At 37.8% G+C, this 26500-nt stretch overlaps 1 protein-coding gene across 11 annotated transcripts in view; it reads right to left on the bottom strand.

The window, feature by feature from the left end:
• The window catches only part of LOC127581968 (formin-binding protein 1), a 165156-nt gene that overhangs the window by 101275 nt on the left and 37381 nt on the right, over nt 1–26500 (bottom strand). For all 11 annotated transcript variants that reach the window (XM_052036776.1, XM_052036775.1, XM_052036777.1 and 8 more), the window contains exons 2-4: nt 13634–13749; nt 7201–7257; nt 5819–5966 (exon numbers count right to left, since the gene is read on the bottom strand). In XM_052036776.1, coding sequence (XP_051892736.1) covers nt 5819–5966; nt 7201–7257; nt 13634–13749 — 321 coding nt within the window. The remainder of the gene's footprint in view (nt 1–5818; nt 5967–7200; nt 7258–13633; nt 13750–26500) is intronic.

Below are 26500 nucleotides of genomic sequence, written 5' to 3' on the forward strand. Positions count from 1 at the left end.
CTGGAAATACTCAGCAAGTTAGGCAGCATCTGTGGTAAAACAGTTAACATTTTGTGAACTTTCATCAGAACTTGGAAAAGTTATCAAACAAACATGGGAGAACAAAGGGGGTGTCTGTCACGAGGTCCAGCCCAAGATAGAATAAATGACAGAATGCGCTGGTGTCAGCTAAGAAAGGATAGTGTAGGCTGGTAATTCAGTTCATCTGTCTGGAGGAGGTGTAACTAAAGTGAGCTGAATGGCAGCAAAAGAGAGAGAAAAAAAAACACAGATCTGTGAGATAAAGTACACAGCAGTTGCTAGAAATCTGACAGAAAAGAGAATGAATTACCCAGGAGCTGAGCCAGTAGCTATGGAGAGATAAAAATTGAATCCAAGTTACAAGTTCTGACATATATGAAAAGGTTGGTTATTTGAGATCGTTGAATTCAACGTTAAGTCCCCCAAGAGCTCTAATGTGACAAGTGGGAAGAAGTCAGAAGCTTATGTTAGGCTTCATTGTGATAGTGCATGAGGCCAAAAGGTACAGAGGTCACAACTGGAGTGTGGTTGAAAATTAAACTGATAGGAACAGGCAACTCAGGGTCATCCTTGTGGACTGAACAAAGGTGTTCTGCAAAACTATCACCCAACCTGCATTTGGTTTCGCCAACGTAGAGGAGACTGTATCTACTGCAATCTCACAGACTCCCACAGCTATCTCGAGTTACACCTCGTCCCATCCACTTCTTTCCATGCTTCATGTTTCTCTGGCTTCATTATCAGAGCATGCAGAACACTTTCCTCATCAGTGCACTTGAAGTGTTTTTCTTTTTCCTTAACAGTGACTTCCCCTCCACCAAGATTGACGGGGTTCTCAACCAATCTGTTCCATTTCCCACATGCCTATTTTTGTCTCTCTCCTCTCATCCTGAGCAAGGATCAGATTCAACTATCTTCCACCTTACCATCTTCCACCTTACCATCTTCCACATCCAAAAGATCAAATTCCAAGCTAACATTACAATCCAATCCAAAAATGAAATTTTAAGCAGTATAGTATTTTCAAAGATAATATTTAAATGCAATTGGAGGGACTGAAACATTAAACATTTATGTAATCTCAAAAACCAACTAAAATGTTAGCAAGTTATAAAAATCTTTCAGTGACTTTATGTTTTTAATTAAGTTACCTCTACCAACATTAAGTACTGAGTATATAGAGGTAAATTTGGTTGGAGGTTCTGGTATGATGTCATGCGCACACGTGGATATCAATGTAGCATTATCTACGATGCTCTCAAACCTAAGTAGCTCGTCAACAACACTGATTCTAGGCCTTCTTTGGATTCTAATGGTTACATGGGTAAATATTTAGCACAACAAGAATGCATAAAGCAACACTTCAGCTAGAATTACTGTCTTCAATAGACAAAATGAGAAAATAGGAGGGGAAAAATGACCAAGAATGGAAAACGCTTAAATAATAGAATGCAAATGAAATATTTAAGCAGTGGTCACTGTCAGAAATTACACAGTACGGATTCTACATGGGCTCCATACAAAGTCTTGACTATCCTGTTTAAAAAATAATTCCATTCATTCCACATCAAAGGACACTGGTTAAGTGTTACTGTATGATGAGGTGCATATCATTAGGAATGTACACAAAGAACTACAGTTTTATCTTCCCCTCCCTGTGCGAGAAGCTGAACTCAAATGCAGCAGCTCATTGTTGTCCAAGTCACAATTTGTTAATTCAGCACAGACCAGGTTCAAATATGGGACCTTTTGGCTAAGTGGAAAATGCTTTTTCCCACTCAGATTTTGGAGGTACTGATTAATTCCTTCTGCCTTGAGAGAAGTCCATGCACAGTCTAATGGATGGAGGTGGAAATTAATTATATATTCAGTTTATAATGATAGCTTCAAAACCAAAGTGAGTACAACATTTGCAATAACAATAACTTGCTTTAGTATAGTGCTATTGGCACAATAAAAACATCCAAAAATGTTTCACTGGAGAATATGCAGAGAAAAATAATGTAAAGATTAAAAGGATGTGTTTTTATTTTACACATTGATGGAAAAAGTCAATCAGAACTTTAAAAGGTGAATTGCATGGGCACTTAATTGCACAAGAAAAATAATCTGCAGGAAAATGAGGAAAGAGTCAGGTAATGTGATTGATTGGATTGCTCTGCAAAGAGATGGTACTATCGGTGACACAAATAGCTTCCTTCTATGCAGGGATGATTCTATAATTCTAACCAATTAACAAATACACTAAGTCCTTGATATTTCTACCCCAATGACTCCTGTGCCATCCACCAACCAGCAGCAATGCCAAAAGCTTACTTCCCATGCTATTCCTGATCTCCACTCTTGGTGAGATCCTATCTTGCCATTCTCTTTCACATTCTACTCACTCATGACAGATCTGATGCTTTGGACTATCAATCCCCAGCCCTCTTTTGTTCAGAAGATACTTTTACTTGTGAATGAGCCCAACTGCCCAATGAGCATACCATTTTTGTGGTAACATCTTATCCAGAATGGAAATGCAAACTTTCCGCTTAACAAAGTTGCCTTTACTTTCTACCACTTACTCCACTCAAACTGACATGGTTGTGTTGTCCCCATTGGCAGATCAAGCCTTGGCCAGACCCTCTATTTCTCTGGCAACCTTTCTTTTCACATTTTGCCGAAGTGCGGCACCCAGAAATTGATAGAGTATTGCTGTGATTAAACCATTGTTTTAGAAAGGTTCATTATGACTTCCTTGTTTCTTGTACTTTATGCCAGGATCCAATAAACTTTTAACTAGGTACCATATCCCTAAACCTCTTGGTTCTTGGGCCCCTTTCATAACTGTGCCCCCAGTTTATATTGTCTCTTTAATTCTTCCTACCAAAGTTTAAAACTTAATACTTCTCAGCATTAAATTTCATCTGCCACATATCCATCCACTCCACTGACCGGTCTATATATCCTTTAAGTTTTTAACTACGCTCCTCACAGTTCACTTGGAAATTGGGAAACTGCACCTTGTGCACTTAACACCAATTCAGCAATATAGATTAAAAAAAACTGTAGTGTTTACACAGATCTTATCAGAAACCACTATACACTGTCTTCTAGTCCTAAAGAAGCCTTTGACTATTAGTGTCCACTTCCTGCTACTTAGCCATTTTTAGGGCTGCTACAGTCCCTTTCATTTCAATGGTCTTCAATCTTCTTAGTCATAGAGTTATACAGCTAGGAAAAAGGCCCTTCAGCCCAACTTATCCATGTACATCTATCTGAGCTTGTCCCATTTGCCTGCATTTGGCACCCTTCAGTCATTCTGTCTGTTGCTTTGGAACTTCAATGTCATGTCTTCAGGTGCCCCCAATACAATTATGAAAAATGTGCAGGTGTGGAATCTCCAGATCCATAAACCCATTTAAGATTTTAAAACACTTCAGATCACCTTCAAACTGAGACCCTTCAGTGAATTAGCAGATTGCAGAGCAATATCTAAAATTTTCAGAAAAGCAGTGTTCATATTATCAACTGAAGGTAATCCTCCTCCTTGCACAAAAACTAAATTTCATGTGATTGCAGCATAAATTTAAACCCATTCTCAATTCAGAAAAAAATAATTTTACCATTTTAAATCTGTAAGATATCTTTATTAGTCACATGTACATTGAAACACACAGTGAAATGCATCTTTTGCATAGAGTGTTCTGGGGGCAGCCCTGTGCAAGTGTCACCATGCTTCCGGCACCAACATAGCATGCCCACAACTTCCTAACCTGTACGTCTTTTGGAATGTGGGAGGAAACCGGCACACCCAGAGGAAACCCACACAGACACGAGGAGAATGTACAAACTCCTTACAGACAGTGGCCGGAATTGAACCCGGGTCACTGGCGCTGTAAAGTGTTACGCTAACTGCTACACTACCATGCCTGCATTTGTAAATGCATTTTGTAAATGTCAATCTATAATGTGCCTGTAATCTTTACATTCACAAAATACATTGCAGTTACTCACCAAAACTATTCCAATAGCACCTCTCAAACTCAGGACCTCTACCACAAAGAAGAATTATACATACATGCCAAGTTTGAAAATGAGTCTGTATTGTATCCTGTACCCTAAAAGGAAAATATGCCATCCTGATACCTGATCCACTGATACTGGATGCCAATTTTCCCATAAAACCCAAGGAAGCCAGGGTGGATCCAGGAATCCCCAGGACTGACACAACTCCTTAAAAGGGAGTCCTGGTGAGATCACACCCTGTTTACTCTGAAGCCTGGCACTGTACAAGTTGTAATTGAAAACTCAAAATAACAAATTAACACTCTTCAGTTTCATTCCCTTGGGCCCCATTAAAGCCAGGCCCAAGCCCTTGGAACCAACACCTAATGCCAGGCTGGGGTACTCTACTGGTGAAGATAAATATAGGTTTCTCTCATTCACGATGCTTCTCTCACTCTTTTTCAAAGCTTTCTGAAAATAGTGAGAAAAATAGCAGCTATTTCTTATCGTAACACACTGCAAAATAAATCCATGACTTTTTTCCTGAGATTCCTACCCCTAATTGTTGTGTTTATTTAAAAATACTCTTTGGAAGTGCTCCCATCAATAGGTAGTCTCAGAAATGACTGATTAATTACGAGCAGGGGCTACACACTTCTGCCATGTGTGGCTAAATTGAGATAGGCATTGGACCAGGGACCTAGTCATGCCTACTCCTATCTTCTGGGCCCAAATCCAATTCTAAACCTGGCACTTCCATACTGATTGATATAGGTTTGTTATTGTATAACATGTGGTGGATACTAGTCTGCCTAAGTGTAGTACTGTTATACAATAATGGTGGATACAGGCAATCAGGAGACTCTTCCACCATATAACAGATTTTTGGATTTTAAGGTAATCAAGGAAAATAGCACTAGGATATCAAAAAGGTATTAATGTAAAACATTGCCATGGCTGACATCTGCTTCTACTTCTTATGGCCTCAACAATAAGTAAAGGCCTCTTGCTGGTACAATCTGTAATTTCAAAGAGTTCTTTTAAAGAACTCACTTAGGCACGATAAATTGCAAGATTCTTGGAATTATCCTGGCCTGAGTTTCCTTCCAGATTTTACTCTTGTCAGAGATAGGCTTATGCATGGAAACTTGATGGATTCCCAGTAAATCTGTCGAGGATGGTGGTTTTTCAACAGGTCAATGTCCAGGTTTCCAATGAGGGAAGGGGTGGGGGGGAAAGGGGATTGTATGACTTCTGAAGAACTTAACTCATATGAATGGCCTGGACTGTTGCCTTAGCTTATCTCTGAATGTAAAATCCTTTGACAGCAAAGGACTGGCAGCATGAGAAATGAAAAAAAAATGATGGCACAGGAAGAATTATTCATTTGTGCTGGGACATGGTGTGAAAATTCAGCAAATTCTTCACTAAATTGGAACAATTTTATTTGGCATCTGATTGCTTTATCTTGAACTGATCTATGTTGAAAAACCAAGTACAAAATGGAGCATTTCGCTCTCAAGCATCAATGAGCAAAAGATTCACAAACATTATATTAAAAAGAAAAGCTGAATTATGAATACACTGCTGAAAATGGAAGAGTTTCAGTTTTATTCTCTTCTATTAAAGCCAAGTCATAAAATTACCCATAACTGAACAATTCATAGAAATTTTAACTAGTTTATAATATATGATCCTTCTACAGAAATGATTCCCAAAACCGTATACAGCTGAATTATTTGTTGTTCAAAAACTGAAATCAATGGCAGCAACAACACAAATTGTCAACAATTATAAAATTATTTACCATTTTCCTCTCTTGCTTGAGCTCCTGGATATAGCGTGCCAGCTCTGCAAATATTAGCCCACTCATGTTCTCAGCAATAACTTCGTGCTGGCCTGCATAGTCATTCATTTCATTCAGAAGAGTCTGAAATGCTCGGCAGGATGTGAATCTGGAAAATATTCAGTTATATTTTAGTTGTTCTGTCTAAACAAATCTATTCCCTAATCTTTCAAATTTTGAAACCCAGGATCAGGATATGAAAAACCTTATAGTAAACTAGGTTCAAAATTTATTATGAATTTGCAATTGAACACACTGGGCTTCTAAACATCCTAAAATACAACTTATGAATGTTGAATAACTTCCTCAGAAAATATTTTAGCAATTCATATCATCAGGCACCATTTCACTATACACTAAAGCTAAAGCAAAGTGGGTATAAGATGCTAACAGCAGCATATCAATTTACAGTGTTGCCCATGCTGTACATCACTCAATTAACGGTGCCATACCGACATCAACTTCATTGAGCAAAACAAAATTAAAATCCATTTTCATCAATTACAAAAGGAGAAAAAAAGGATCTCCTTAATGCTTGAGATGTCAGCAGTTTCTCTGAAAAAAGGTGGAATTTTGAAACCTAATCACTGATGTCAATTTAATGGAATAAGCTATGCTCTCATAGTTTTTAAACTGCCATTCATGGTTTTCTTTGTCTTCTATGTATTTTTCATTGAAGTGTTTTAAAATTATTGTCCCAAGCCTTCATTATGTAATTACAGGAATGTCAGAATTGCACGAGATTTGACTGGTCAAATTTGAAATCATATTGTTATTTATTGATCATCTATTCCACTCATTGGGAGGTTTATGTATTATGCTGGTAATTGTTTGCAGCTCAGATACACCATCACAAGTAAAGAAATGGAAAAGGGGATCAATAGTAAACCCACATTCTTCCTACCTTGGATACAGGGGAACAAAACCTTATCATCAAAATCATTCTGAGTGTTTAATTCTTCATCCAGATAAGAACCTGATTAAAATTGGTTTTCACAGCAGAAGTATTAGCAGGCCTACTTTCACAGAATTATGTTTTCTGAGACACACTTCCCCATAGATGTTTCTTTTTGTATTCTGGGGTAAACACAAATATTTCCTATAGAACAGTCCAACCACACAAAAAGGCAAATGTAACTTCCAGTTTGCATAGAATCTAGTTTAAATCTAATAAAAACGAATATTACATTTTCTAGAAGAGCAACTAACTTGTCTTTTCATTGACAACACCTTGTAAGGCAAATGTTGGACTAAGGATAACACAAAATGCATCTGAATGCTTTTACTGCAACTAAAGTTTTGTTTGCTCATATTGATATTATGGATTTGAAAAGAGCACTCACTTCTGTTCCTCCTCTTCTCTGGAGTTCTTTTTTGGCTGATACTTCTTTGAAAGGTTCCTGAAAAGTAATACAAATTAGGAACTTTGGCTCAAGACAAAATTTGCTAATGTCATGAATGTCTAATTTATGACTGGCAGACCACAAGATTTGTAAAATAACTTTGTAAAAAAAAATCAAATTATTGACTATATAAAACCTTAATTTCCTTTAATTAGTTATACATATTTTAGGTGTTAGGTGCCTATACAATATTTCTCAAAGATTTATTTTTGAATTCCTAGAAAAAGGAATCACTGGTGAATGGTGGTAGCAGTGGTGGGAGAAGTGGACAATGACCTTTGGAAAGTAGGGAGCTTGGGAAAGCATGCCATAAAAATTGAGTCATTAGTGTTTTTTTAAAATAGTACTTAAACAAAGTTCAACAACCTTTCCTAATAAGATCCTTGTGTGAAGGGATAACGACACAAGAGGACAGTATCCATTTTAACATGGCTAATTCTTTGTTATTCCTGTGGCTGGATTGGAGAGTCAAAATAAAATTGCCCTGATTTTGCTAGTTACTAAATTTTAAACCAGACTAAAGATTAAACTAATAGAGATATGAATAATCATGTTTTTTAATCTTTGAACACAGAAGATTAAGGGATTTGAATTTTTTTATGACAAGGCAGACAGATTACTTCAGAAAATGAAAATTATTAAAATTAGAAGAAAACAATTGAGAGCAAAAATCAGGAACCCCTTTTTCCACAAAAAAAAGGAATTAATCTAGATTCTCTCTTGTAAATGCCTGTGGATACTCAAACAACTAACTTTAGGATTGAGCTAGATTTTTATTAGGTAAAGGTATCAAGGGTTAGGGAGACTCGGCTGATTAGAATAATTGAATCAAGCACAGTAGAGGGGTAAACTTTTCCAACATTGCCGGCATAGAACAGATTCTAGAAAGAAATGCCAAAGCCAATGCAAATTGAATAACACAAGAATGAATAAAAGTACCATAAGTTAATTAAGTTATAGCACAATCACTGGTTACGTGTCTTACAAAACCAAGGTTTTTGGTGTCATTAAGAAATGGATTGATTTCCTCAAATTTATGAATTTAAATACTGGCACACTTACTTCACCAGAATGTGATTTCAATGATAATGTCATTGATATAATGTAATAGTTGCGCCCATGCTATACACAAAGCACACATATCTGCGGAATCCTTCCACCTACATTAGCAGCATGGAAACAAAGCCTTGCAATTCAAGAAATTATGTATTCAGTATAAACATGATAATGTATGTCAAGTTTAATTTCTTAAATGATAATTAAACTCGAGTTACTCTACAAAATCTAACTTTCATTTTTCCATCCTAATTAAAACTTAGCCTTCTGTACCCTAGGTTAAAAAAGCTTTTAATTTAATTGAATTATCTTGAATAATGAATGAATTCCCTGGCCATGAGTGAATTCCACACAGGGAAGACCAATCCATTAATAAAGAAATAAGAATTAACCCACATTTACATCATGTCTTTCACATTAACAGACAAAAAAAGTTATTTCGGTGATACAGGTTTAAAGATAAATACTGATCAAGGCAACAACTTAAACTTATTTTGAGGGTGGGGATTTGGTGGTAGAGAGAGAATTGAGGTCAAAGGGGTGGAGGGGAGGATGACTGGACAGAGGATCAAAACATTTTTTTTAGTGAAGGGGTGGTGTCAGATGGGTGGTGGGAAACAATATCCAGGTGTAAAGAACAAAAGTGGATATATCTATCTGAAATAAAGCAGACTCCTTGGAATCACCAGCAGTGGCCAAGACAAGGTTGGGAGCTCCTTCACCCACACCAAGAGCCTCAACTATCCAGTAAAGGAGTGTGTCAGTGAAGTGAAGGAAGCTGAAGGGCGACCATATAGAGATTATAAAATCACAAGGGGCACAGCTAAGGTGGATGGTCACAGGCATTTTCTCAGTGTGGGGGAGTCTAAAACTAGAGGGCATAGGTTTAAGGTAAGGGGGGAAGATTTAAAGGAGACATGAGGGGTAAGTTTTTCACACAGAGGGTGGTGGATATACTCAACAAGCTGCCAGAGGAAGAGGCAGAGGTGGGTGACAATCACATTTAAGAGACATTTGGGCAGGTTCATGGGAAAGGGTTAAGAGAGATACGGGCCAAATGCAGGCAAATGGGGCGAGATCAGGAAGCCACCTTGGTCAGCATGGATGAGTTAGGCCAATGGGCCTGTTATCCTGCTACATAACTCTATGACACTGTTCAAAGTCGACAGTGTTTGCAGGCTTTGAATGCACAGCAAAATCCTGCACAGGTGACATCAAGCACTATACCAAGTTTGTTACCTTTGGAGATGTCCAGCAATCTCAATATGCTGGGGCATCATTAGAGCAGATATGCCAGCAGCAAATCAACCCATAGCCTTCTGTTCCAACCTGAAGGTGGCTCCCAGGTATAAGCACACCTAGTCTATATAGATGAGCAAACAATTTCAGACTTTTTATGTCCAGCCAAGAAAGATGCCTATTTAACATCTCAGAAATAGTGCAGTATTCCTTCAGTGAGCTTCGTCAGCATTCAACGTAGCTGTGCAAAAAATTGCACTCGTGGTTTACGCAAAAAAAAGTAATAAAAAACGTCCAATTGCTTCAATTTTATTTTATTCATTTGTTGGGTTGAGGGCATTGCTGGCAAGGCCACCAATTATTGTCTATTTTTAATTGACCTTAGAAAGATGCTGCAAACCTTCTGGTGAAGATATTCACACAGTGCTGTTGGATACAGTGCTCCAGAATTTTAGTCCGTGACAATGAAGGAAGAGCAATGCATTTCCAAATCAGGATAATATATTACTAGGAAAGGAACCTGCAGGTCATTGTATCCCCATGGGCCTACCTACTGTGCTTGTCCTTCTTGGTGGTAGAGGTCACAGGTTGGGGAGGTGTTGTCAGAGTATCCTAACTGAATAACTGCAGTGTATTTCACGTACAGCATGTTGTGTAGCCCCAGCACACTGATGGTTGAGGAAATAAATGTATACAATGATGGATGAAGTGCTATCAAACTAGGTACTTTGCCCCAAATGGTTTCATGTGTGCTGTTGGAATTTTATTCACCCAAGAAAGTGGAGAGGCTTTAGAGTGTCAGAAAGTTAACCACTTGCCAAAGGAAACCCATCATTTGACCTCCTCTTGAAACCACAATGTTTGTGCGTCCAATCCAGTTCAGTTTCTGGTTCAGCAGTGACTGCCAATGATGGGGCACTCAACAATGGTAATGACATTGAATGTTAAGGGATGGTAGACATGATCTCACTTTTGGTGGAGATAATCATGGCCTGGCATTTTATGGAATATTTCCTGCCATGTCTAAATGTTGTCTAGGTCTTGCTGTATGAAGAAATAGGTTGTTTCATTTGCTGAGGATTAGGAGATTATTGAACACTGTGCAATACCTCCACTTCTGACCTTGCAATGGAAGGAAGACAGTGATGAAGCAGCTGAAGAAAGGTCACAATCACAAAGGTCACATGGACACAATCTCGCATAACTGACAAGGATTTCATGTGGCTACAACATTACCTCTCGCTGCCTTGGTGAAGCAGCCAGCATAATCAAGGACCCCACCCACCCGGGTCATTCTCTCTTCTCTCCTATTCCATCAGGTTGAAGATACAGGTGCCTGAGGGCACATACCACCAGGTTTAAGGACAGCTTCTATCCCACTTAAACGATGAGATGGACTCTGACCTCACGATCTACCTTGTTGTGACCTTGTATCTTATTGTCTACCTGCACTGCACTTTCTCTGTAGCTTTGACACTTTACTCTGTACTGTTATTGTTTTTACCTGTACTACCTCAATACTAACTCAATGTAACTGCACTGTGTAATGAATTGACCTGTACAATCAGTATGCAAGACAAGTTTTTCACTGTACCTCGGTACGTGACAATAATAAACCAATACCAATACCAAGTGACCTCCAAAACCAAGTTTCTTTATGCAAGTATGATCCCAACCACTGCAATGTGCTCCCCTTACTGCTCACTGAATTTGCTTTAATAAGGACTCCTTTATAACATACTTAGTCACTCACACCACATGGCTGGAATTCAACTCTTTGGTTCATGTTTGGACTGCAATGAGGTTTTGAGCTCAGCGGCCGTGGCAAGACTCAAACTAGGCATAAGTGAGAGATGATGACTGAGTGTTAGCAATATCAAAGTCACCTTCCACCACTTTGCCAATTAGTAGACCAAATGGCCATAATAGATGGATTGCATTTGTCTTACCCTTTATGTACTTTGTTCTAAATTCATTCCTTAAAAGGGACACTTAAGCATAAAAATATCTTACAAATAAGTAGATGATATGATTTAATGTCAGTTACTCACTGGAATTAGATTTATTTATCAACTGTTTTTATAAATTTAATGCCTAGACTCAATTCATAAACTGACACAGTTGCTTTGGAATAACATAGGTCAACAACTACTATTTCACATTTGCTCTTGCTGCTTTCAGCAATGTATTAGGTTGTCCCAGGCTGTTCCAATTTCAGTTTCCCCCTACAAGAATCCCACTATTAATGTTTGAGACCAGGTCCTTTCCTCTCAATACTGCTACTGACTCTATGACAAGCATTCAAAATATAGTATCCTGCATCATAGTTTCATTTTCAATTGGAGATAGGAGTTCCTAATTAAATTATACTGTAATATTATGCCAGATGAATTACTGTGTGCACTGGAATGGGCAAGTGGGCAAATAGAAACTGGTTTAGAAAGGATAAAGGCTGCTGTGTTAAATTGAGGAGGCAGAGTGCTGATATGAATGACAAAGGCTGCTGAACATGAGCCTTTATAGAAAGCTGGAGAGTGGTTAAGATAGAATATCTCTGAAATTGACCCAGGGACACAGACTGTACTTGGGAATTGAAGCATGGTGGTATAGTGGTCATGTGACTTTTAGAAACTTAACATTGTTGGACTGTTGAACATCCAGAAATCAGAGCATTTCAACCTTCTTAAAAAAAACTACCAGAAATCATTGGTGTAAAACAGAACAGCTATTCTGTTGATTAGATAATACAGAATATGTAGGCAAGAGAGAGATGAAATATCAAATGGACTAGACCTTTAACAATCCATTGAATGCCACTGATAATACCAAAAGCACTGAATATACAATCTGGGCACCTTCATGCTTAATATTTAACTGAATACATGCATGGATCAAAGATCATGAAGACTACAACTTCCATGTGCATATTGCATTTTATTCAAGAAAATGTCCAAAAGTGCTTCATACCACAAAACCAAACCAAAACTGACAATGAGCCAAAGATGATGGGCTGACAAAATGCTTCTTCTAATATAATTTTAAGCATGGTCTGAAAAAAAAGGGAAGAGAGCTGAAAAAGCGGAAGTGCTTAAATTTAGGATCAATATAGTTAAGTGCACAGGCACTAATGGGAGAGTGTGTGATGCACAAAAGACTAGTTCAACAAATGGAGAATTACTCAAACTTTGTTTCTGCAGAACTGGAGACACTTCTAGGAATAGGGAATTGCAAGACCATCAAGGGTAACACAAAAATAAGAGATTTATTTAAGAGTATATATTCACATGCAGCAAAGTTTCTGTGCTTTTCCCTAATGACTTTAAAAGCCAGAGATTGATGAAAACGTTTCATTCAAATCTGTCAACGATTTAACCCCAAAGAATAAGTGAATGGCAACATGTTAAATTATAACTTATTTGTCAAAAATTAGCAAAACTGCTTCTCAGAGGGTTTTGAGGCTGTGGAATATAGTCTAAGTGCTAGTAAACATAATGCAGAAAATATCAATATTGGTATAGTGGTATGGTAGTTTGTAAGGTGGTTGTAGAAATATAGCATATAGAGGAAGAGTTAAGGCACATGATGTTAGGACATTTCATGGTTTGGAGGATAGTTAAATTCCAACATTTTTTTTCTATAAGCATACAACCTGCGAAATCATTCACAGCAGTACTGTCCAATAAAAAATTACTGAGTAACCAAAGTTGTGACTACAGCCATAACAGTTTTACCATATACATTAATTTTAAGCAGAAAACAATTTATATGCAATCAAGCAGTTCAGGCAAATTTACTTACCATATGCCACCATTCAGAAATGAAGAAAGCAAAGCACCCATACAGATTGAAACTCACCTTTTGTTTTCTTGTTTTACCACAAAAAAACATCTACTGAGTACTGAAACATATACTGAATGATAATTGTGCATGTTATTTATGTTTTTATTCACTAATCAGGCAAGTAATCATTCTCCTCTACATTCCTAATGGGGCGAGTATATTACACCTTTCTGATTTATAGCATTCTCTGTTCAAAGCATAAAAGTTGGAAGCATTTGTTACTTATCACAGTACTCACCGAAGCTGCTTTGCATAGTTGATCTCAATATCTGTTCTATCCTTCACAAACTTGTTGTATCTCTCTACAAATTCAATCCCCCATTGCATGTGTTTATCCAAGTTGTCAAACTGATCCTGTAGGGTGCAAAAAAGTTAGAATCATTATTATTTCGCCGAGATTCACATGCTTTTTCACACATTCTCGATCACAGTTCTCAGGCCAGACATAGCTATCCCTGGTAATGCAAGATTTTAGCTTTATTTACATGTAGAAAATAATTATTAATTTCTCCTGAGGAAATAGATCCCAGAAAATGAAAAAAAATGATACTCCCTCATTTGCTTGGGAATATAAATGTTCTCATTATTGCACATTACATTTCAATGCAGTACTGGAATACTGAATGCTAGAGAACCTACATACATACTCCTAGATGAAGGTCTTTGGCACTAATCCAAAATTGTTGCTTCATTTAGTAATCGAGTTCCTTCTTTATTTAAACCACATTGCAATCAAGCCAAGGAGTTGGCAACTATCCAAGTGAAGTTGGAATACTTATTTATTCACAAGTATTTTTGATCTAAAATAAGGTTAGAATTTTCCTTTTTAAAAAGACTACAATTTCTCTGTACTTTTATTTGACGTAGAATAGGATTATATAGCATAAAGGCAATTCACCACACAACATTTACGCCTCTTCTTTAAAAGTGCTGAAGTGACCAAAAATATTTGCAGTTGTGGTCTCACCAGTGCCTTGTATTGTTGCAGTCAGATTTTCTTCCACTTATACCCAAACCCCTTGAAATAAAGGTCAAACACCTGCTGTACTTGTCTGCTAGCTTTTTATTTTCATGCACAAGAACCCCCATATCCTTTCCTGCAGTTTTACTCCATTTTGAAAACAATTTTGTTCTCCTTCCAAAATTAATAACTGCACATTTTGCCACATTATAACCCATTTGGCAACTTTCTGCCCACTCACTTAACCTATCAACATCTCTCTGCAAGCTCTTTGTCTTTTCCTTGCAACTTGCTTTCCAACTTATTTTTGTTTCATCTGCAAATCAAGAGGCGGTGCCTCAAGAAGGCAGCATCCATCATTAAGGACTCTCACCACCCAGGACACGTCCTCTTCACATTACTATCATCGGGGAGGAGGTACAGGAGCCTGAAGACCTACACTCAATGTTTCAGGAACCGCTTCTTCCCCTCTGCCATTTCTGAACAGTCCATGAATCTATGAACACTACCTTATTCCTCTTTTGCACTATTTATTTATTTTTGTAACTTATAGTAATTTTTGGCTTTATGTCTTGTACTGTCCTGCTGCCACAAAAAACAAATTTCCCGCCATATGTGAGTGATAATAAACCCGATTCTGATACTGTACATTCACTTCCTTCCTCCAGGTCATTAATACACATTGCTAGCATTTGTGGCCCCAGCACTGATCCCTGTGGTATCCCAACTCCTACCAGTGTCTTCTGTTTCTTACTTTACTTTTACTCTATTCATATACAACTGATTTTGCAACCATAAAGCACCCAAGTGCCAATTGGAAATATTCTCTGCCAAACACCCATTTTGTAAAGCATTTGAGAATTGCTTATGATATCACACTGTGTGACTTATTATGGACACTAAAAAGTATTAGAAAATTGCTGATTGAACAAAATTGAACTGATTAAGTGTGTGCATGCATGCTCATAAGAGGTAAACCTCAACAGTTTTAGTGTCAAGCATGCAAGTATTCAAGCATTCTTGTCAGGTGTTCCAAGTCAGCTGGCTGTGGACTCAAGTCCCACTCACATGACCAGAGGACAAAATTCTTGACTAATGCTCCAGTGCAGGACTGAACGAGTGTTGCACTACTGAAGTAGTTAAGATCCCATGGGTCAATTATCCTCAGTATTGTGGACAATATTTATGCTCAAACAACAAATAACATTATGGACAAATTATCTGGTTATTACCACACCATTCTTTGTAGGAACCTGATGTGTGCAAACTTTCTACTGTATTTGCTATATTATAACAATAACTACACATCATGTACTATAGCATGCCTGGTGATGTCTTGTGGTCATTAAAGGCACTACGTAAATATGTCATCTCAGAGGATCTATCTTGGGCCCAACACATTGATGCAATCACGAAGAAGGCACGCTTGAGCAGATTTGGTATGTCACCAAAGACTCTTTCAAATTTCTATAGATGTACGGTGGAGACCATTCTAACTGGTTGCATCACCGCCTGGTATGGAGGCTCCAATGCACAGGATCGACAGAGGCTGCAGAGGGTTGTAGACTCAGCTAGCTCTATCACGGGCACAACCCTCCCCACTATTGAGGACAGCTTCAAGAGGCGGCGCCTCAAGAAGGCGGCATCCATCACTAAGGACCCTAACCACTTGGGACATGCACTCTTTACTTTACTACCATCAGGGAGGTGGTACAGGAGCCTGAAGACCCACACTCAACATTTCAGGAACAGCTTCTTCCCCTCTACCATCAGATTTCTGAATGGTCCATGAACCCATGAACACTACCTCATTATTCCTCTTTTACATTACTTGTTTTTGTAACTTATAGTAATTTTTATGTCTTTATGTCTTGCATTGTACAGCTGCTGCAAAACAACAAATTTCACTACATATGTCGGTGATAATAAACTTGATTTTGATTCTGTCTTATTCCCTTACTATCAAATGATTTAAATTTGTACATTATACATCATTTTCAATACATAAGGACAATCTTTTTTTTAAAGTTTATCATAAGAAATACGAAGTACAAAATGATAATTATCTATTCAACCTAGAACCAACAGAATCAGGCTACAGAAAAGTGTCACAATTTACAGCTTACACGCTCTACAAATTACTCCCCCACATTACCTTTGTATTGCTCCAACAACTTCCCATCCTTACATCAACCATTGGCAGAACTTGGCAAAAATCTTTTTCTTATTTCTTCAAATTAAAAACATGCCAAATGAAACAAAGTCATCTGCTTCACATGTATACCTGTACCTGTCTATGTTCCATAGAATTCAGTAGTATGATTCTATCTCACTTCAAGGTCAATTAGTGTAAAAACTACAGCAACATGTGCCTGACCACATCCTCTGGTTTCAAGCATATTTCAAAGCACTCATCTCAAACTGCAGGCAGTCTCTGAGCTATACTTCCTGTAGCAATCACCATTTAAAGTTGAAGTATCGCCATTTAAAGTCGAAGTACAGCTCAAAATCAGAATAACCTTGTTTTCTTTTTATGTTAGTTTTTGCTTCAAGAAAACAGTTTCATATTGTATCTAATCAGGATGCTGGCTGACAAAGGAAAAGGGGACTAGACAATTTTCTTCCAAAAAAAATTCTCTAAAACATCAGTTCTGGAAATAGAAATCAAATATTTTAAATTATCGAATTGGGAAATATGGATTACTAATTTTCAAATCAGATCTGTAGGGAACAAAATGGACATTTATTATAGAGAAAGCAAATTGGTGGGATTCTGTGCAAAGATGGCCTTGCGTGGCATGGTTTTACTCCCCACAGAGAACAAAAGAGAAAAGTGTGTCAAACAGACAGAGACTGGAGATTATGGTGCACAGACCTGCAGAAACTGCACACCAAACAACATGTCCATTACATTGAGAACCAAATCCACAATTCGATTTGGGATGGATGATTGAGGTCAGAGGGAGACGGGATCAAACTGCATGATTCAAAACATTACTCTAAAAAGCATAAATTAAGAGAAACAAAAGAAAACTTGGTAAAATAGGAGTTATATTTAAAAAGAAATAGGAATATCTTCTGGAGGGGCTGAATTTGGATGGGCTCTTATCTCTCATTTGTACTTCTTACTATCATAGTGTAAACAGTATGCTAAATTTGTCAATGTTTTTAACAGCAATAAATGCAATCAGAAACTACCTATCTTTGGAAGCTGGAAATATCTGAAGACACAAAAATTCCAGTAGGAATTTTTACAAAAATAAAAGTGACTTTTCAAATTGACAATGCACAGCAATAACATAAGGACATATCAAGGTCAGTACTTCAATAACATTGGATGCTCTTTTAATAAATGCAAGCCACCAGGACTGAGAAGTACTTGGATTTTCAAGCATTAATCACAGACATGTGGGGATGACATCTTCCTCTGTCACCATTGGCAAAAATCTATTACGTAGTTAAATTTACTTCAGATGTACAAGTTTTACTGGTACTATGCAGATCCATTTAAATAACAATATGTATGTGCAATCATTCCAATAAATACATGCAATATATCTTCTGAAATCAAACTGACATGACATTGTTGTACAAAATTATTAAAGACAGGCATATCAACAGGCTATGTGAATTTGTGGGATTCCCATAAAGCTGATGATATAAAGCGCAGTGGGTTTTTTTTGAGGGTCAGGAAGGAGGAAATATTTCCTTGATATAAGGAAGTGGGAAATGTCTGCCTTCTTGAGGATGATGTGAAAAGTTAACTTTGTCAAAAAAAAACATCAGCTTTGACATATTATTTTTCTGAATGGCTTGAAGTGTTGCCTTTAGAGTTTACTGGTCAGAGTTCAGAAACAAGTTAAATGCTAGATCCTGCATTATATTTCCTTCTTCACTTAGTTAATATTATATCATGCAATATACATGGTGACATAAGGCTTTTGGCCCACTCCAGACGCTGCTCGAGAAACTATTTATCATCCTTCAGGGCTTGTTAGGTCCTGCCCCTAAGTCCCTCCAACTACAAAAAGGCCCTTCACAACATAAAGCCCTACCTACAAACCCAATGCAGCACAAGCCTTTCCCAGAACCTGTCCCTTATGGTTGATATGCAGTGTGGGCAACCCCACCATACATTATGTGTACCCCTACAAACCTTGTAAGCTTTCTCATTTATATTTACCTACTTTTCCTTCACAAGAAAAAAATTAAATTGATCTCTTACCTTAGTGACCTTATTTATGCAACACTGGACTTTGAATACAACATGATGTTCACATCTCTATCACCAGTCTGATCAAAGCCAAAGTTCCAGCCAAAATTACAACAGCCACTGCCAATGTGGTCTTTCATCTACTAGGAGATTGGAGACAGGGCTGCAACAGTTGGCAGTAGCAGTCTCCTTACTTATAAACAGGCACATTAGACGTTCTTCATCATTAAGGTTCAAGTAGAATTTTTTTCTAAATGCCTTGGGCAGAAACATCCTCATGTTACAAACCATTCACCTCTTCAGTAAACTTCCCGATTTGCTTGAAAAAACAAATAAAGTAGAGCTACAGCAGTAGACAAAAGAAATTAATTAGCAACTAACTTCTAAGTAGTTAATAACCACATTAAATAATGCTGATAGTGGGTCCTTCACTTTCTGTAAGTATTCACCGTTGAATGCACATTAAGGGAGGAGACTGACTGGGGTAAAGAGGACCAAATGGTGGATTTGGCGTCAAGCCAGCATTGCAAGCTTATCAATGTCATTATCTGTCTGCATAACTAAGGTGAATGTTAAGTGCACAAATGACATCCTGCATGCTTCATGTCTCAATTGTGCACTTGCACTGCAGAAATTTTGGAGCACAAGAGGTACTCATAGCACCCAAAGCAAGAATTACTCTCCCCTTTTTTTGTTGAAATGGTGCAGTCTGAGCAGGTATAAAATAATCTAGTGGAAAATTGTGCATCATATCCAGTGAAGAGAGAACAGTAAAAGAGACATTGAAGGTTCCACCTTCAGATAACAATAGCAATGGCTGAGTACTCCCCCAGCATCACTTAAAAAATTAAGTATTTGTTTAAGGATGTCTTTATAACTCAAAGTTTTCCAGTGACTACTCAGCTTATTTATCAAGATCACTTGGATTGCTCGATCCACCTTCCATATTATTCATCAATATTGCAAGGTCAGGCATTGTCTTCAGCTACATTCATAGCTCCTCTGATTATAATCCATTCCATGCTAGCCAAAGCCATGGGATGGAAAATTCCAGATATCCTCTCTGAAAGCATAATCTCCCTCATAGCCAGAGGAAATCACCAGAGTTAGGTGCAGAGATGACATTTCTCACTTAAATTTTAGCAACTGACATTCATGCTCAAATACAAAAGTTGCAAAGCTGTTCTCAGTTCTCTCAGCATGCCTCAAAGGTGCTTTGATCTTGGCAACAAACGAGATCTACAGAACATGAGGAAGTGGTGGGGAAACCCATGTCAGGTTATACACCAGCAGTCCTTCTGCATTGATTCTAATGATGTTCTATTGCATTCCTTAGAGGAGAATAGCTGCAAAGGACCACATTTTTGATTTTAGCTGCAAAGGACCAATATTTTTGAATGGCTTTAAATTTTTTTTTGTATTTAGTTCAACGCTCAAGCATTTTTAAGAAATGTTTTAAGATTTGTGGAATTTAGGTGTTACAATCCAAAAAAGCCTAAAAAGATGACTTAATAATTTGTGTTTAACTAATTTGCTGTGAAATTAATATATAGGAATAATTTTCTTTATGTTGTTTGTCCTATTATAAAAGTAAAATTAAAAGTAACAAACCACAGGACAAAATAGTTTTATGGTGTTGTATACCAACATGGACTCTTCCATTGCTGGTGACAAGTTATGTAACCTGTAAATTTCCCAGTTAAGTGCTTCGATGTGTACTTTCAATGTGTAAATGACAGCACATGCTGGAAGCATCAACAGCAGGACCCACAAACAGGGTAAGGATAGTGAAGCTACAGCACAGGATTATATGCATGCTATACGGCAGAAAAAAACAAAATATAGACTGAGATAAGGAATCTGCACAACTAACAGATCAGATCAAAGCGCACCCTGCTGTCACATCCAGTCATGAATGTGAATGTACAAAGGGAGAAGGTGGAAACTCCAGATGCATCCTCAATCTCACAAAGTTTAGCATGCAAGTGCAAACGACTAGGCTGAAATGTTTCTAATTACCTTCAGCCTGAATACCAAATGGATAATCCACCCTGTCCTCCTCCTGAGGCTCCACCATTACGGAAGGAAGTCTTCATTTAATCAATAAGTTTGTCACCATATCAAGAAACAATTAAGCAAAAATTGGCTACAGGGTTTATGGGGGAAGGAAAGCTTTAAGTAATCTGCACAGTTAGGAAGAAAAGTGTCAAATGGAATTTAATCCAGAGAAATGTGTGATTTTTTTTGGGGGGAGATGCAAAAAAGGCAAGGGAGTGTACAATGAATGGGAGAATATTGACAACTGTGGAGGAACCATGTTCACAGATCCTTAAATGTATATAAAGTGTTTCAAAAATTTACAGATGGTTTGTTTTATTAGGTCAAATCACAGAGTTAAGAGGAGACTGGCTATGCTAGAATTGCATACAACACTTGCCAGGCCACAGCTTGAGAATAATGTACAGTTCTGGTGACCATATTATTGAAAGGATGTAATTGTACTGGATACAAAATTTACAAATGTTCTGAGGGCTGGGAAATTTTAACAATGAGGAAAGATTGGTCAGACTTCCTTTGTTTTCCCCTTTGGAACAGGGGCATGAGAGGCAAGCAGCACAGAAACAATAACTTTGGTCTGCCACATCTGTACTGACCATCAAGCACCAATCCATATTAATTCCAATGACCCACACTTGGCCTGTAGCCTTTAACGCCTTGTGTTTCAAGTGCTCATCTACGATACTACTTAAATGTTGTCAGTATCTGCTTCCAACATCCACTCAGACAGGGCACTCCAGCTTTCAACCACTTTCTGGGTGAAAACATTTCCTCCTTCAATTCTCCTCTAAACCTCCTACTCTTTATCCTGAACCAATTGCCCTCTAGTTTTAGACACATCTGCTTTGGGGCAAAAAAAAAATTTATACTATCTACCCTGTCTATGCCCCTTATAATTTTGCATACCTCTATCAACTTCCTATGCTCCAAGGAAACCAATCCTAGTCTGTCCAGTCTCTCCTCATAACTGAAAAGCCCCATCCGAGGAATCTCCTTTGCCCTTCCTTTAGTATGGCAATAAGGACAACACACAGTACTCTAGCTGTGGCCTAACCAATATATTAAATTGTACCATAATCTCCTGGCTCTTATATTGATGCCCCAGCTAATGAAGGCAAGTATCCTGTATGCCTTTTTCACCATTTATCTACCTGTCATGCCACCTTCAAGCATCCTTGGATTTGTATATGAAGGTTCCTCTGTTCCCCAAATACTCCCAATGTGCCTACCGTTCACTGTGTACATCCTATCACATGCTCTCAAAGTGCATCACCTCGCACTTATCAAGATTAAATTCTAAATGCCATTGCCCTGCTCTGCCCATTTGACCAACTCATCAATATCATCCTGTAGCCTATCCTCCTCGCTATCAACGTCACCAATTTTCATGTCATCTGTAAACTTACTAATCATACTACCAATATTATTATCCAAATCATTAATGCATATAAACAAGCACTAAGGGTCCCATCACCAATCCCTTTGGTACACCACTGGTCACAGGAGGCTGGGAAGAGACTTGGTGAGTGCATGAACATGAGGAGCTTAGAAAGAGTAAATAAGGAGAACCAATTTCTCTTAGCTGAGGTATTAAAAACCAAGGATCATAGATTTAATGTAGTTGAATTAGTGACTTGTAAGAATTTCTTTTTCACCTGGAGGTGACTGACTGAAAGTGGAATGCAGGCTGAAATCCTCACCACATTTTAGTAGTGCCAGGATAAATGAAGAGCCTTAACCTGCAGAACTACAGATCAAGTACTAGGAGGTAGGAGGTGGGATAAGTTTGCATGGCTCCTTCATAATGGGCACAGGCACAATGCTCCAAATTGCCTCCATCTGTCATAAATTTTATTTGATGTCTACCATTTACTTTCTGACGAGGTGAAGCCAAAAGCAATCAATAGAGACCATTCTGTACATATCTTAATGTTTTGAAAGAGAGGAAGCATTGTCAAGAAAGATACAAAGAAAAACACAGTCATCAAAAACAAGCAAATACTGGAAATATTTCTTGTGCTCTGAGGATTATATCAAATAATCCCCAGGAGATAACTATATGCTTGTTGTCTTTTAAAAATTAATGGCCAATTTGCTCCAAAAATCCATGGCTACAGAATGTTATTTTTCCACCCGCATTAGGGTAAATTCTGGAAGTTATTCAGTAGAAAGATTAAGGAGCATATGCACAATAATAACTTATTGAAAAATACACACTTAACAAACCAGACAGTGAATACTTGAAGAGCTCAGCAGGTCAGGTAGCATCAGTAGGTGAGAAATAGAGTCGGTATTTCATTAGGCCCTTCATTAGAACTGGAAAAGTAACGAGAAGTCTGTTTTCAGTTGCAGAGAGGAAGAGAGGGGGAGAACAGAGTCAACTACTGGACTCTGCCCACTACATCACAGGCACATCTCTCCCCTCAAGAAGGCAACATCCATCAAAGATCCCAACCATCCAGGCCATGCCATATTTTTGCAGCTACCATTGGGCAGGAGTTACAGGAGCCTAAAGTCCCACACCACCAGGTTCAAGAACAGTTACTTCCTTTCAACTATTTGGTTCTTGAACCAACTGGCAAAATCCAAGTCACTACTATAAAGAAAAAGTTCAGTGTGGGATTGGAAATGGGAAGGAGAATTAAAATGATAGAAGAACTAATATGATGTGACTAGAAGCTGACAGTTGAATCTTTATATTCAGCATTGTTGCCAATAATGTCCCCCTGATCCATTCCACACTTAAAGCAGAGTTTTCTGTAAATTCACTCAAGGTCACACTTACGGACTGAACGGAAGCATTCTCCTTTCAAGATTCCAAAGGGACATTCCCTCCATGACTCCTTGGTCCACTTTTCCATCTACACCAACCTCTCCCCTTCTCACAGCACTTTCCCACACAACTGTGGGAGATGTAACACCTGCTCCTTTACTTTTCCCCTTCCCACTATCCAGCAACCCAAAAGGTCCTTCCAGGTAAAGAATTAATTCACTTGCACTTATTCAATTCAGTGTATTGCATTCGATGCACACAATGTGATCTCTTCTACATCAGAGAAAATAAAGATTGGTTGACTTCCACTTTGCAGGACATCTCTGTTGGCCCATACGAGTGACCCCAAGTTTCCATCATGTTAACAAACTAACATAGTTCTGCCTCTTCAAACTGCTGGAATTAACATGAGGAATTTAGTATTTTAATTAACATAATAGCCCAATACTAAAGCTTATCCTTTTGGGTGTTAGAAGTTGTAGCTACATGTGTTATGAAAGAAGCATTGGTAGGTGACCACAGTGCTGCTTGTTTAAATTCATGGATGAGATTGTTGTGCCTTGGATAATATGGAGTTTCTTATATTATCAAAGCTGTACTCAATGCAAATAGAGAGTGTTGCAGAGTGTTTTGTTTTGCCCCTTGTTTGTACCTTGTAGTTGGCAGAGAGGTTTTTGGAAATAATGCAAGTCACTTGACCATGGGTGCTTTGCCTCTTTCCTGCTCTTGCTGTCATTGTGGCTCAGTGGTCTAGTTTCAGTTTTGGTCACTGGTGACCGGAGATCATTGTGATGATAATAGTGAATGTCAATGGGAAGTGGTTGGAACCTCTTGTTGAAGATAGTCACTCCCATTCAAAGCAAGTGCCAGGCAACTGCCATCACCTGCCACTTATTAATCCAAGCATCTATTGTTCAGGTATTGATGTGCATGGATGCGGTTTGCTACCTCAATTGTGAAGCTGTAGGTGGAACTAGAGCACTACAATCAGGCTCAGACATCCCCATTCTTAATAAACAGGCATTGTTACATTTCTTTTTCACAGATGCATTCATCTTTCCTTTGTTCAGGTGTTCAAACATCCACTTAAGATTACTCTTGGTATTATATATATTTATTCTCTCAGTAACTAATCTTGCTATTACACAGCTGCTCAATGCTGCCTTCAACAATACAGTCTTACATTCCATAAAACCCAAGCATGCATCAAGTCACGTATTATCTGCCCACTGAAAATAAAGGTTAAAATACCAAGATTTATATAATTATATTTACTTATGCAGGAATTACTTAACAGGTTCAGCAACAAAACACTTCACTTTGATTGGTCTATATTTATAAAATTAATATTTGTGACCTGTCTAGGTTTTTAAAATGCAAAAATCAAATCCTCACTTAGGAGGAAAGATTTAAGTGTCACATTCCATGGCATCCTACTGTCTGTCACAACCCCTAAGGGAATTCCAGTCTACTTATTTAAGGAAATGAAAAACACCAACAGCTGCGTGGCTATCCCACACACACACAAAAAAAATCACACAACAATAACTACGAAAAAAGGTAACTGGAACATAATTTCAAAATTTTAAAAGCACTTCAAGTAACTGTGTGTTCCATTCTCAAAAACAAATGTCTGCATTTTCTTACTTTTTATAAAAGAGTATGTTCCAATCCATTTTCCTAACCATTCTTTTCTGTTCTTTCACCACCTCACAAATTATCCTGCAGAAAATGCTTCAGCCTTTTACAGTGAACTTCAGATGAGCCCCTCTACTAAATATTAACTAAGAAAACCAAAAAGGTGAATAAACCCTCAACTAAAATGTCACAGCTAGGAGGGAGCAGAATTCCTATGAACAATGTTTACCCACACAGTTTTTTTTTCTTTTCAACTGTGGTTTTTTATATTTAAATACTTGGAAGGTGGTGTTTCATGCCAAAGTATAATTTGAAAGGCTATTAACATGTGCCTATTTTTCTTAAGTGATTGCAGAGCATAGTCAATTAAAGAATGATTAGCTACTCACAAAGTATTCTTCTAATAATTGTTTTAGCCACACAAAGTAACCTCAGTAGAAGTTATCATATGCACAAGAATTCTAAGCATTTCACAGGGATACACCTTTTACCTTATGGTACACACAATTTTAGCACGTAACCAATGCACAGTGAATAATTGCACATATAACAGACACAAAACACTCATGCTGCATTTTATATTTTACTTATTCAAAGAATCCTGAGGTTTGAATTCAATTCTATGCAGTAAGGTGTTTGCTGCTCTTCCTATAAATAAACCAATAGAAAGCTGAAATTGGGCGGTTTCAATCCAGTTCAATGGTATACTGAAACATTGTATAAAAAATTCAATATTTTGTTGATATTTGAAATGGTGCTCTGATGTTGGTGCATTGCTAAACCAGTAAATGGATAAAATGGCAGATCAGTAGTATACGGAACTAATTGCTATCCCTGAGGGACAAGATCTCACCAAAATAAGCTTAAGCCCTATACCAAAGAGGAAAGAATTTTGAAACTTAGTGAGGCAAGGAGACTAAAAGACACACAAGTGCAAAAATGTACACAGGTCATGATAGAAATAGTAAGTACAAAGGGCACTAAAGCTGACAGTAAGAGATAAAAGCAGTGAGCAAAAAAATATAAACTTGCAAAGGATTTCATGTCAATAAGAAAGTTTAGGAAAAATTAGGAAAAAGTGGTGGTCAGGAGCAATGTGGATGCCTTGTAAAGTGAAAATAGTAATTTTATTAATAAAGAAATGAAAAGAAGAAGTAGAGTTAAGAAATGCTAGGGTAAAAAGACCCTGATGGGAATTATATACAGGCCTCCAAATAGTAGCCAGGATGTGGGGTACAAATTACAACAGAAGTTAGAAAAGGCATGTAAAAAGGACAATGTTACGGTGGTCATGGGGGATTTCAATATGCAGGGAGATTGGGAAAATCAAGTTGGTACTACATCCCAAGAGAAGGAATTTGTAGAATGCCTACGAGATGGCTTTTTAGAGCAGCTTGTGGTTGAGCCCACTAGGGAAAAAGCAATTCTAGATTTGGTGTTGTGCAACAAACTAGATTTGATT

This window comes from Pristis pectinata, chromosome 23 (genome assembly GCF_009764475.1).
Source record: "Pristis pectinata isolate sPriPec2 chromosome 23, sPriPec2.1.pri, whole genome shotgun sequence".
Lineage (NCBI taxonomy): Eukaryota > Metazoa > Chordata > Chondrichthyes > Rhinopristiformes > Pristidae > Pristis > Pristis pectinata.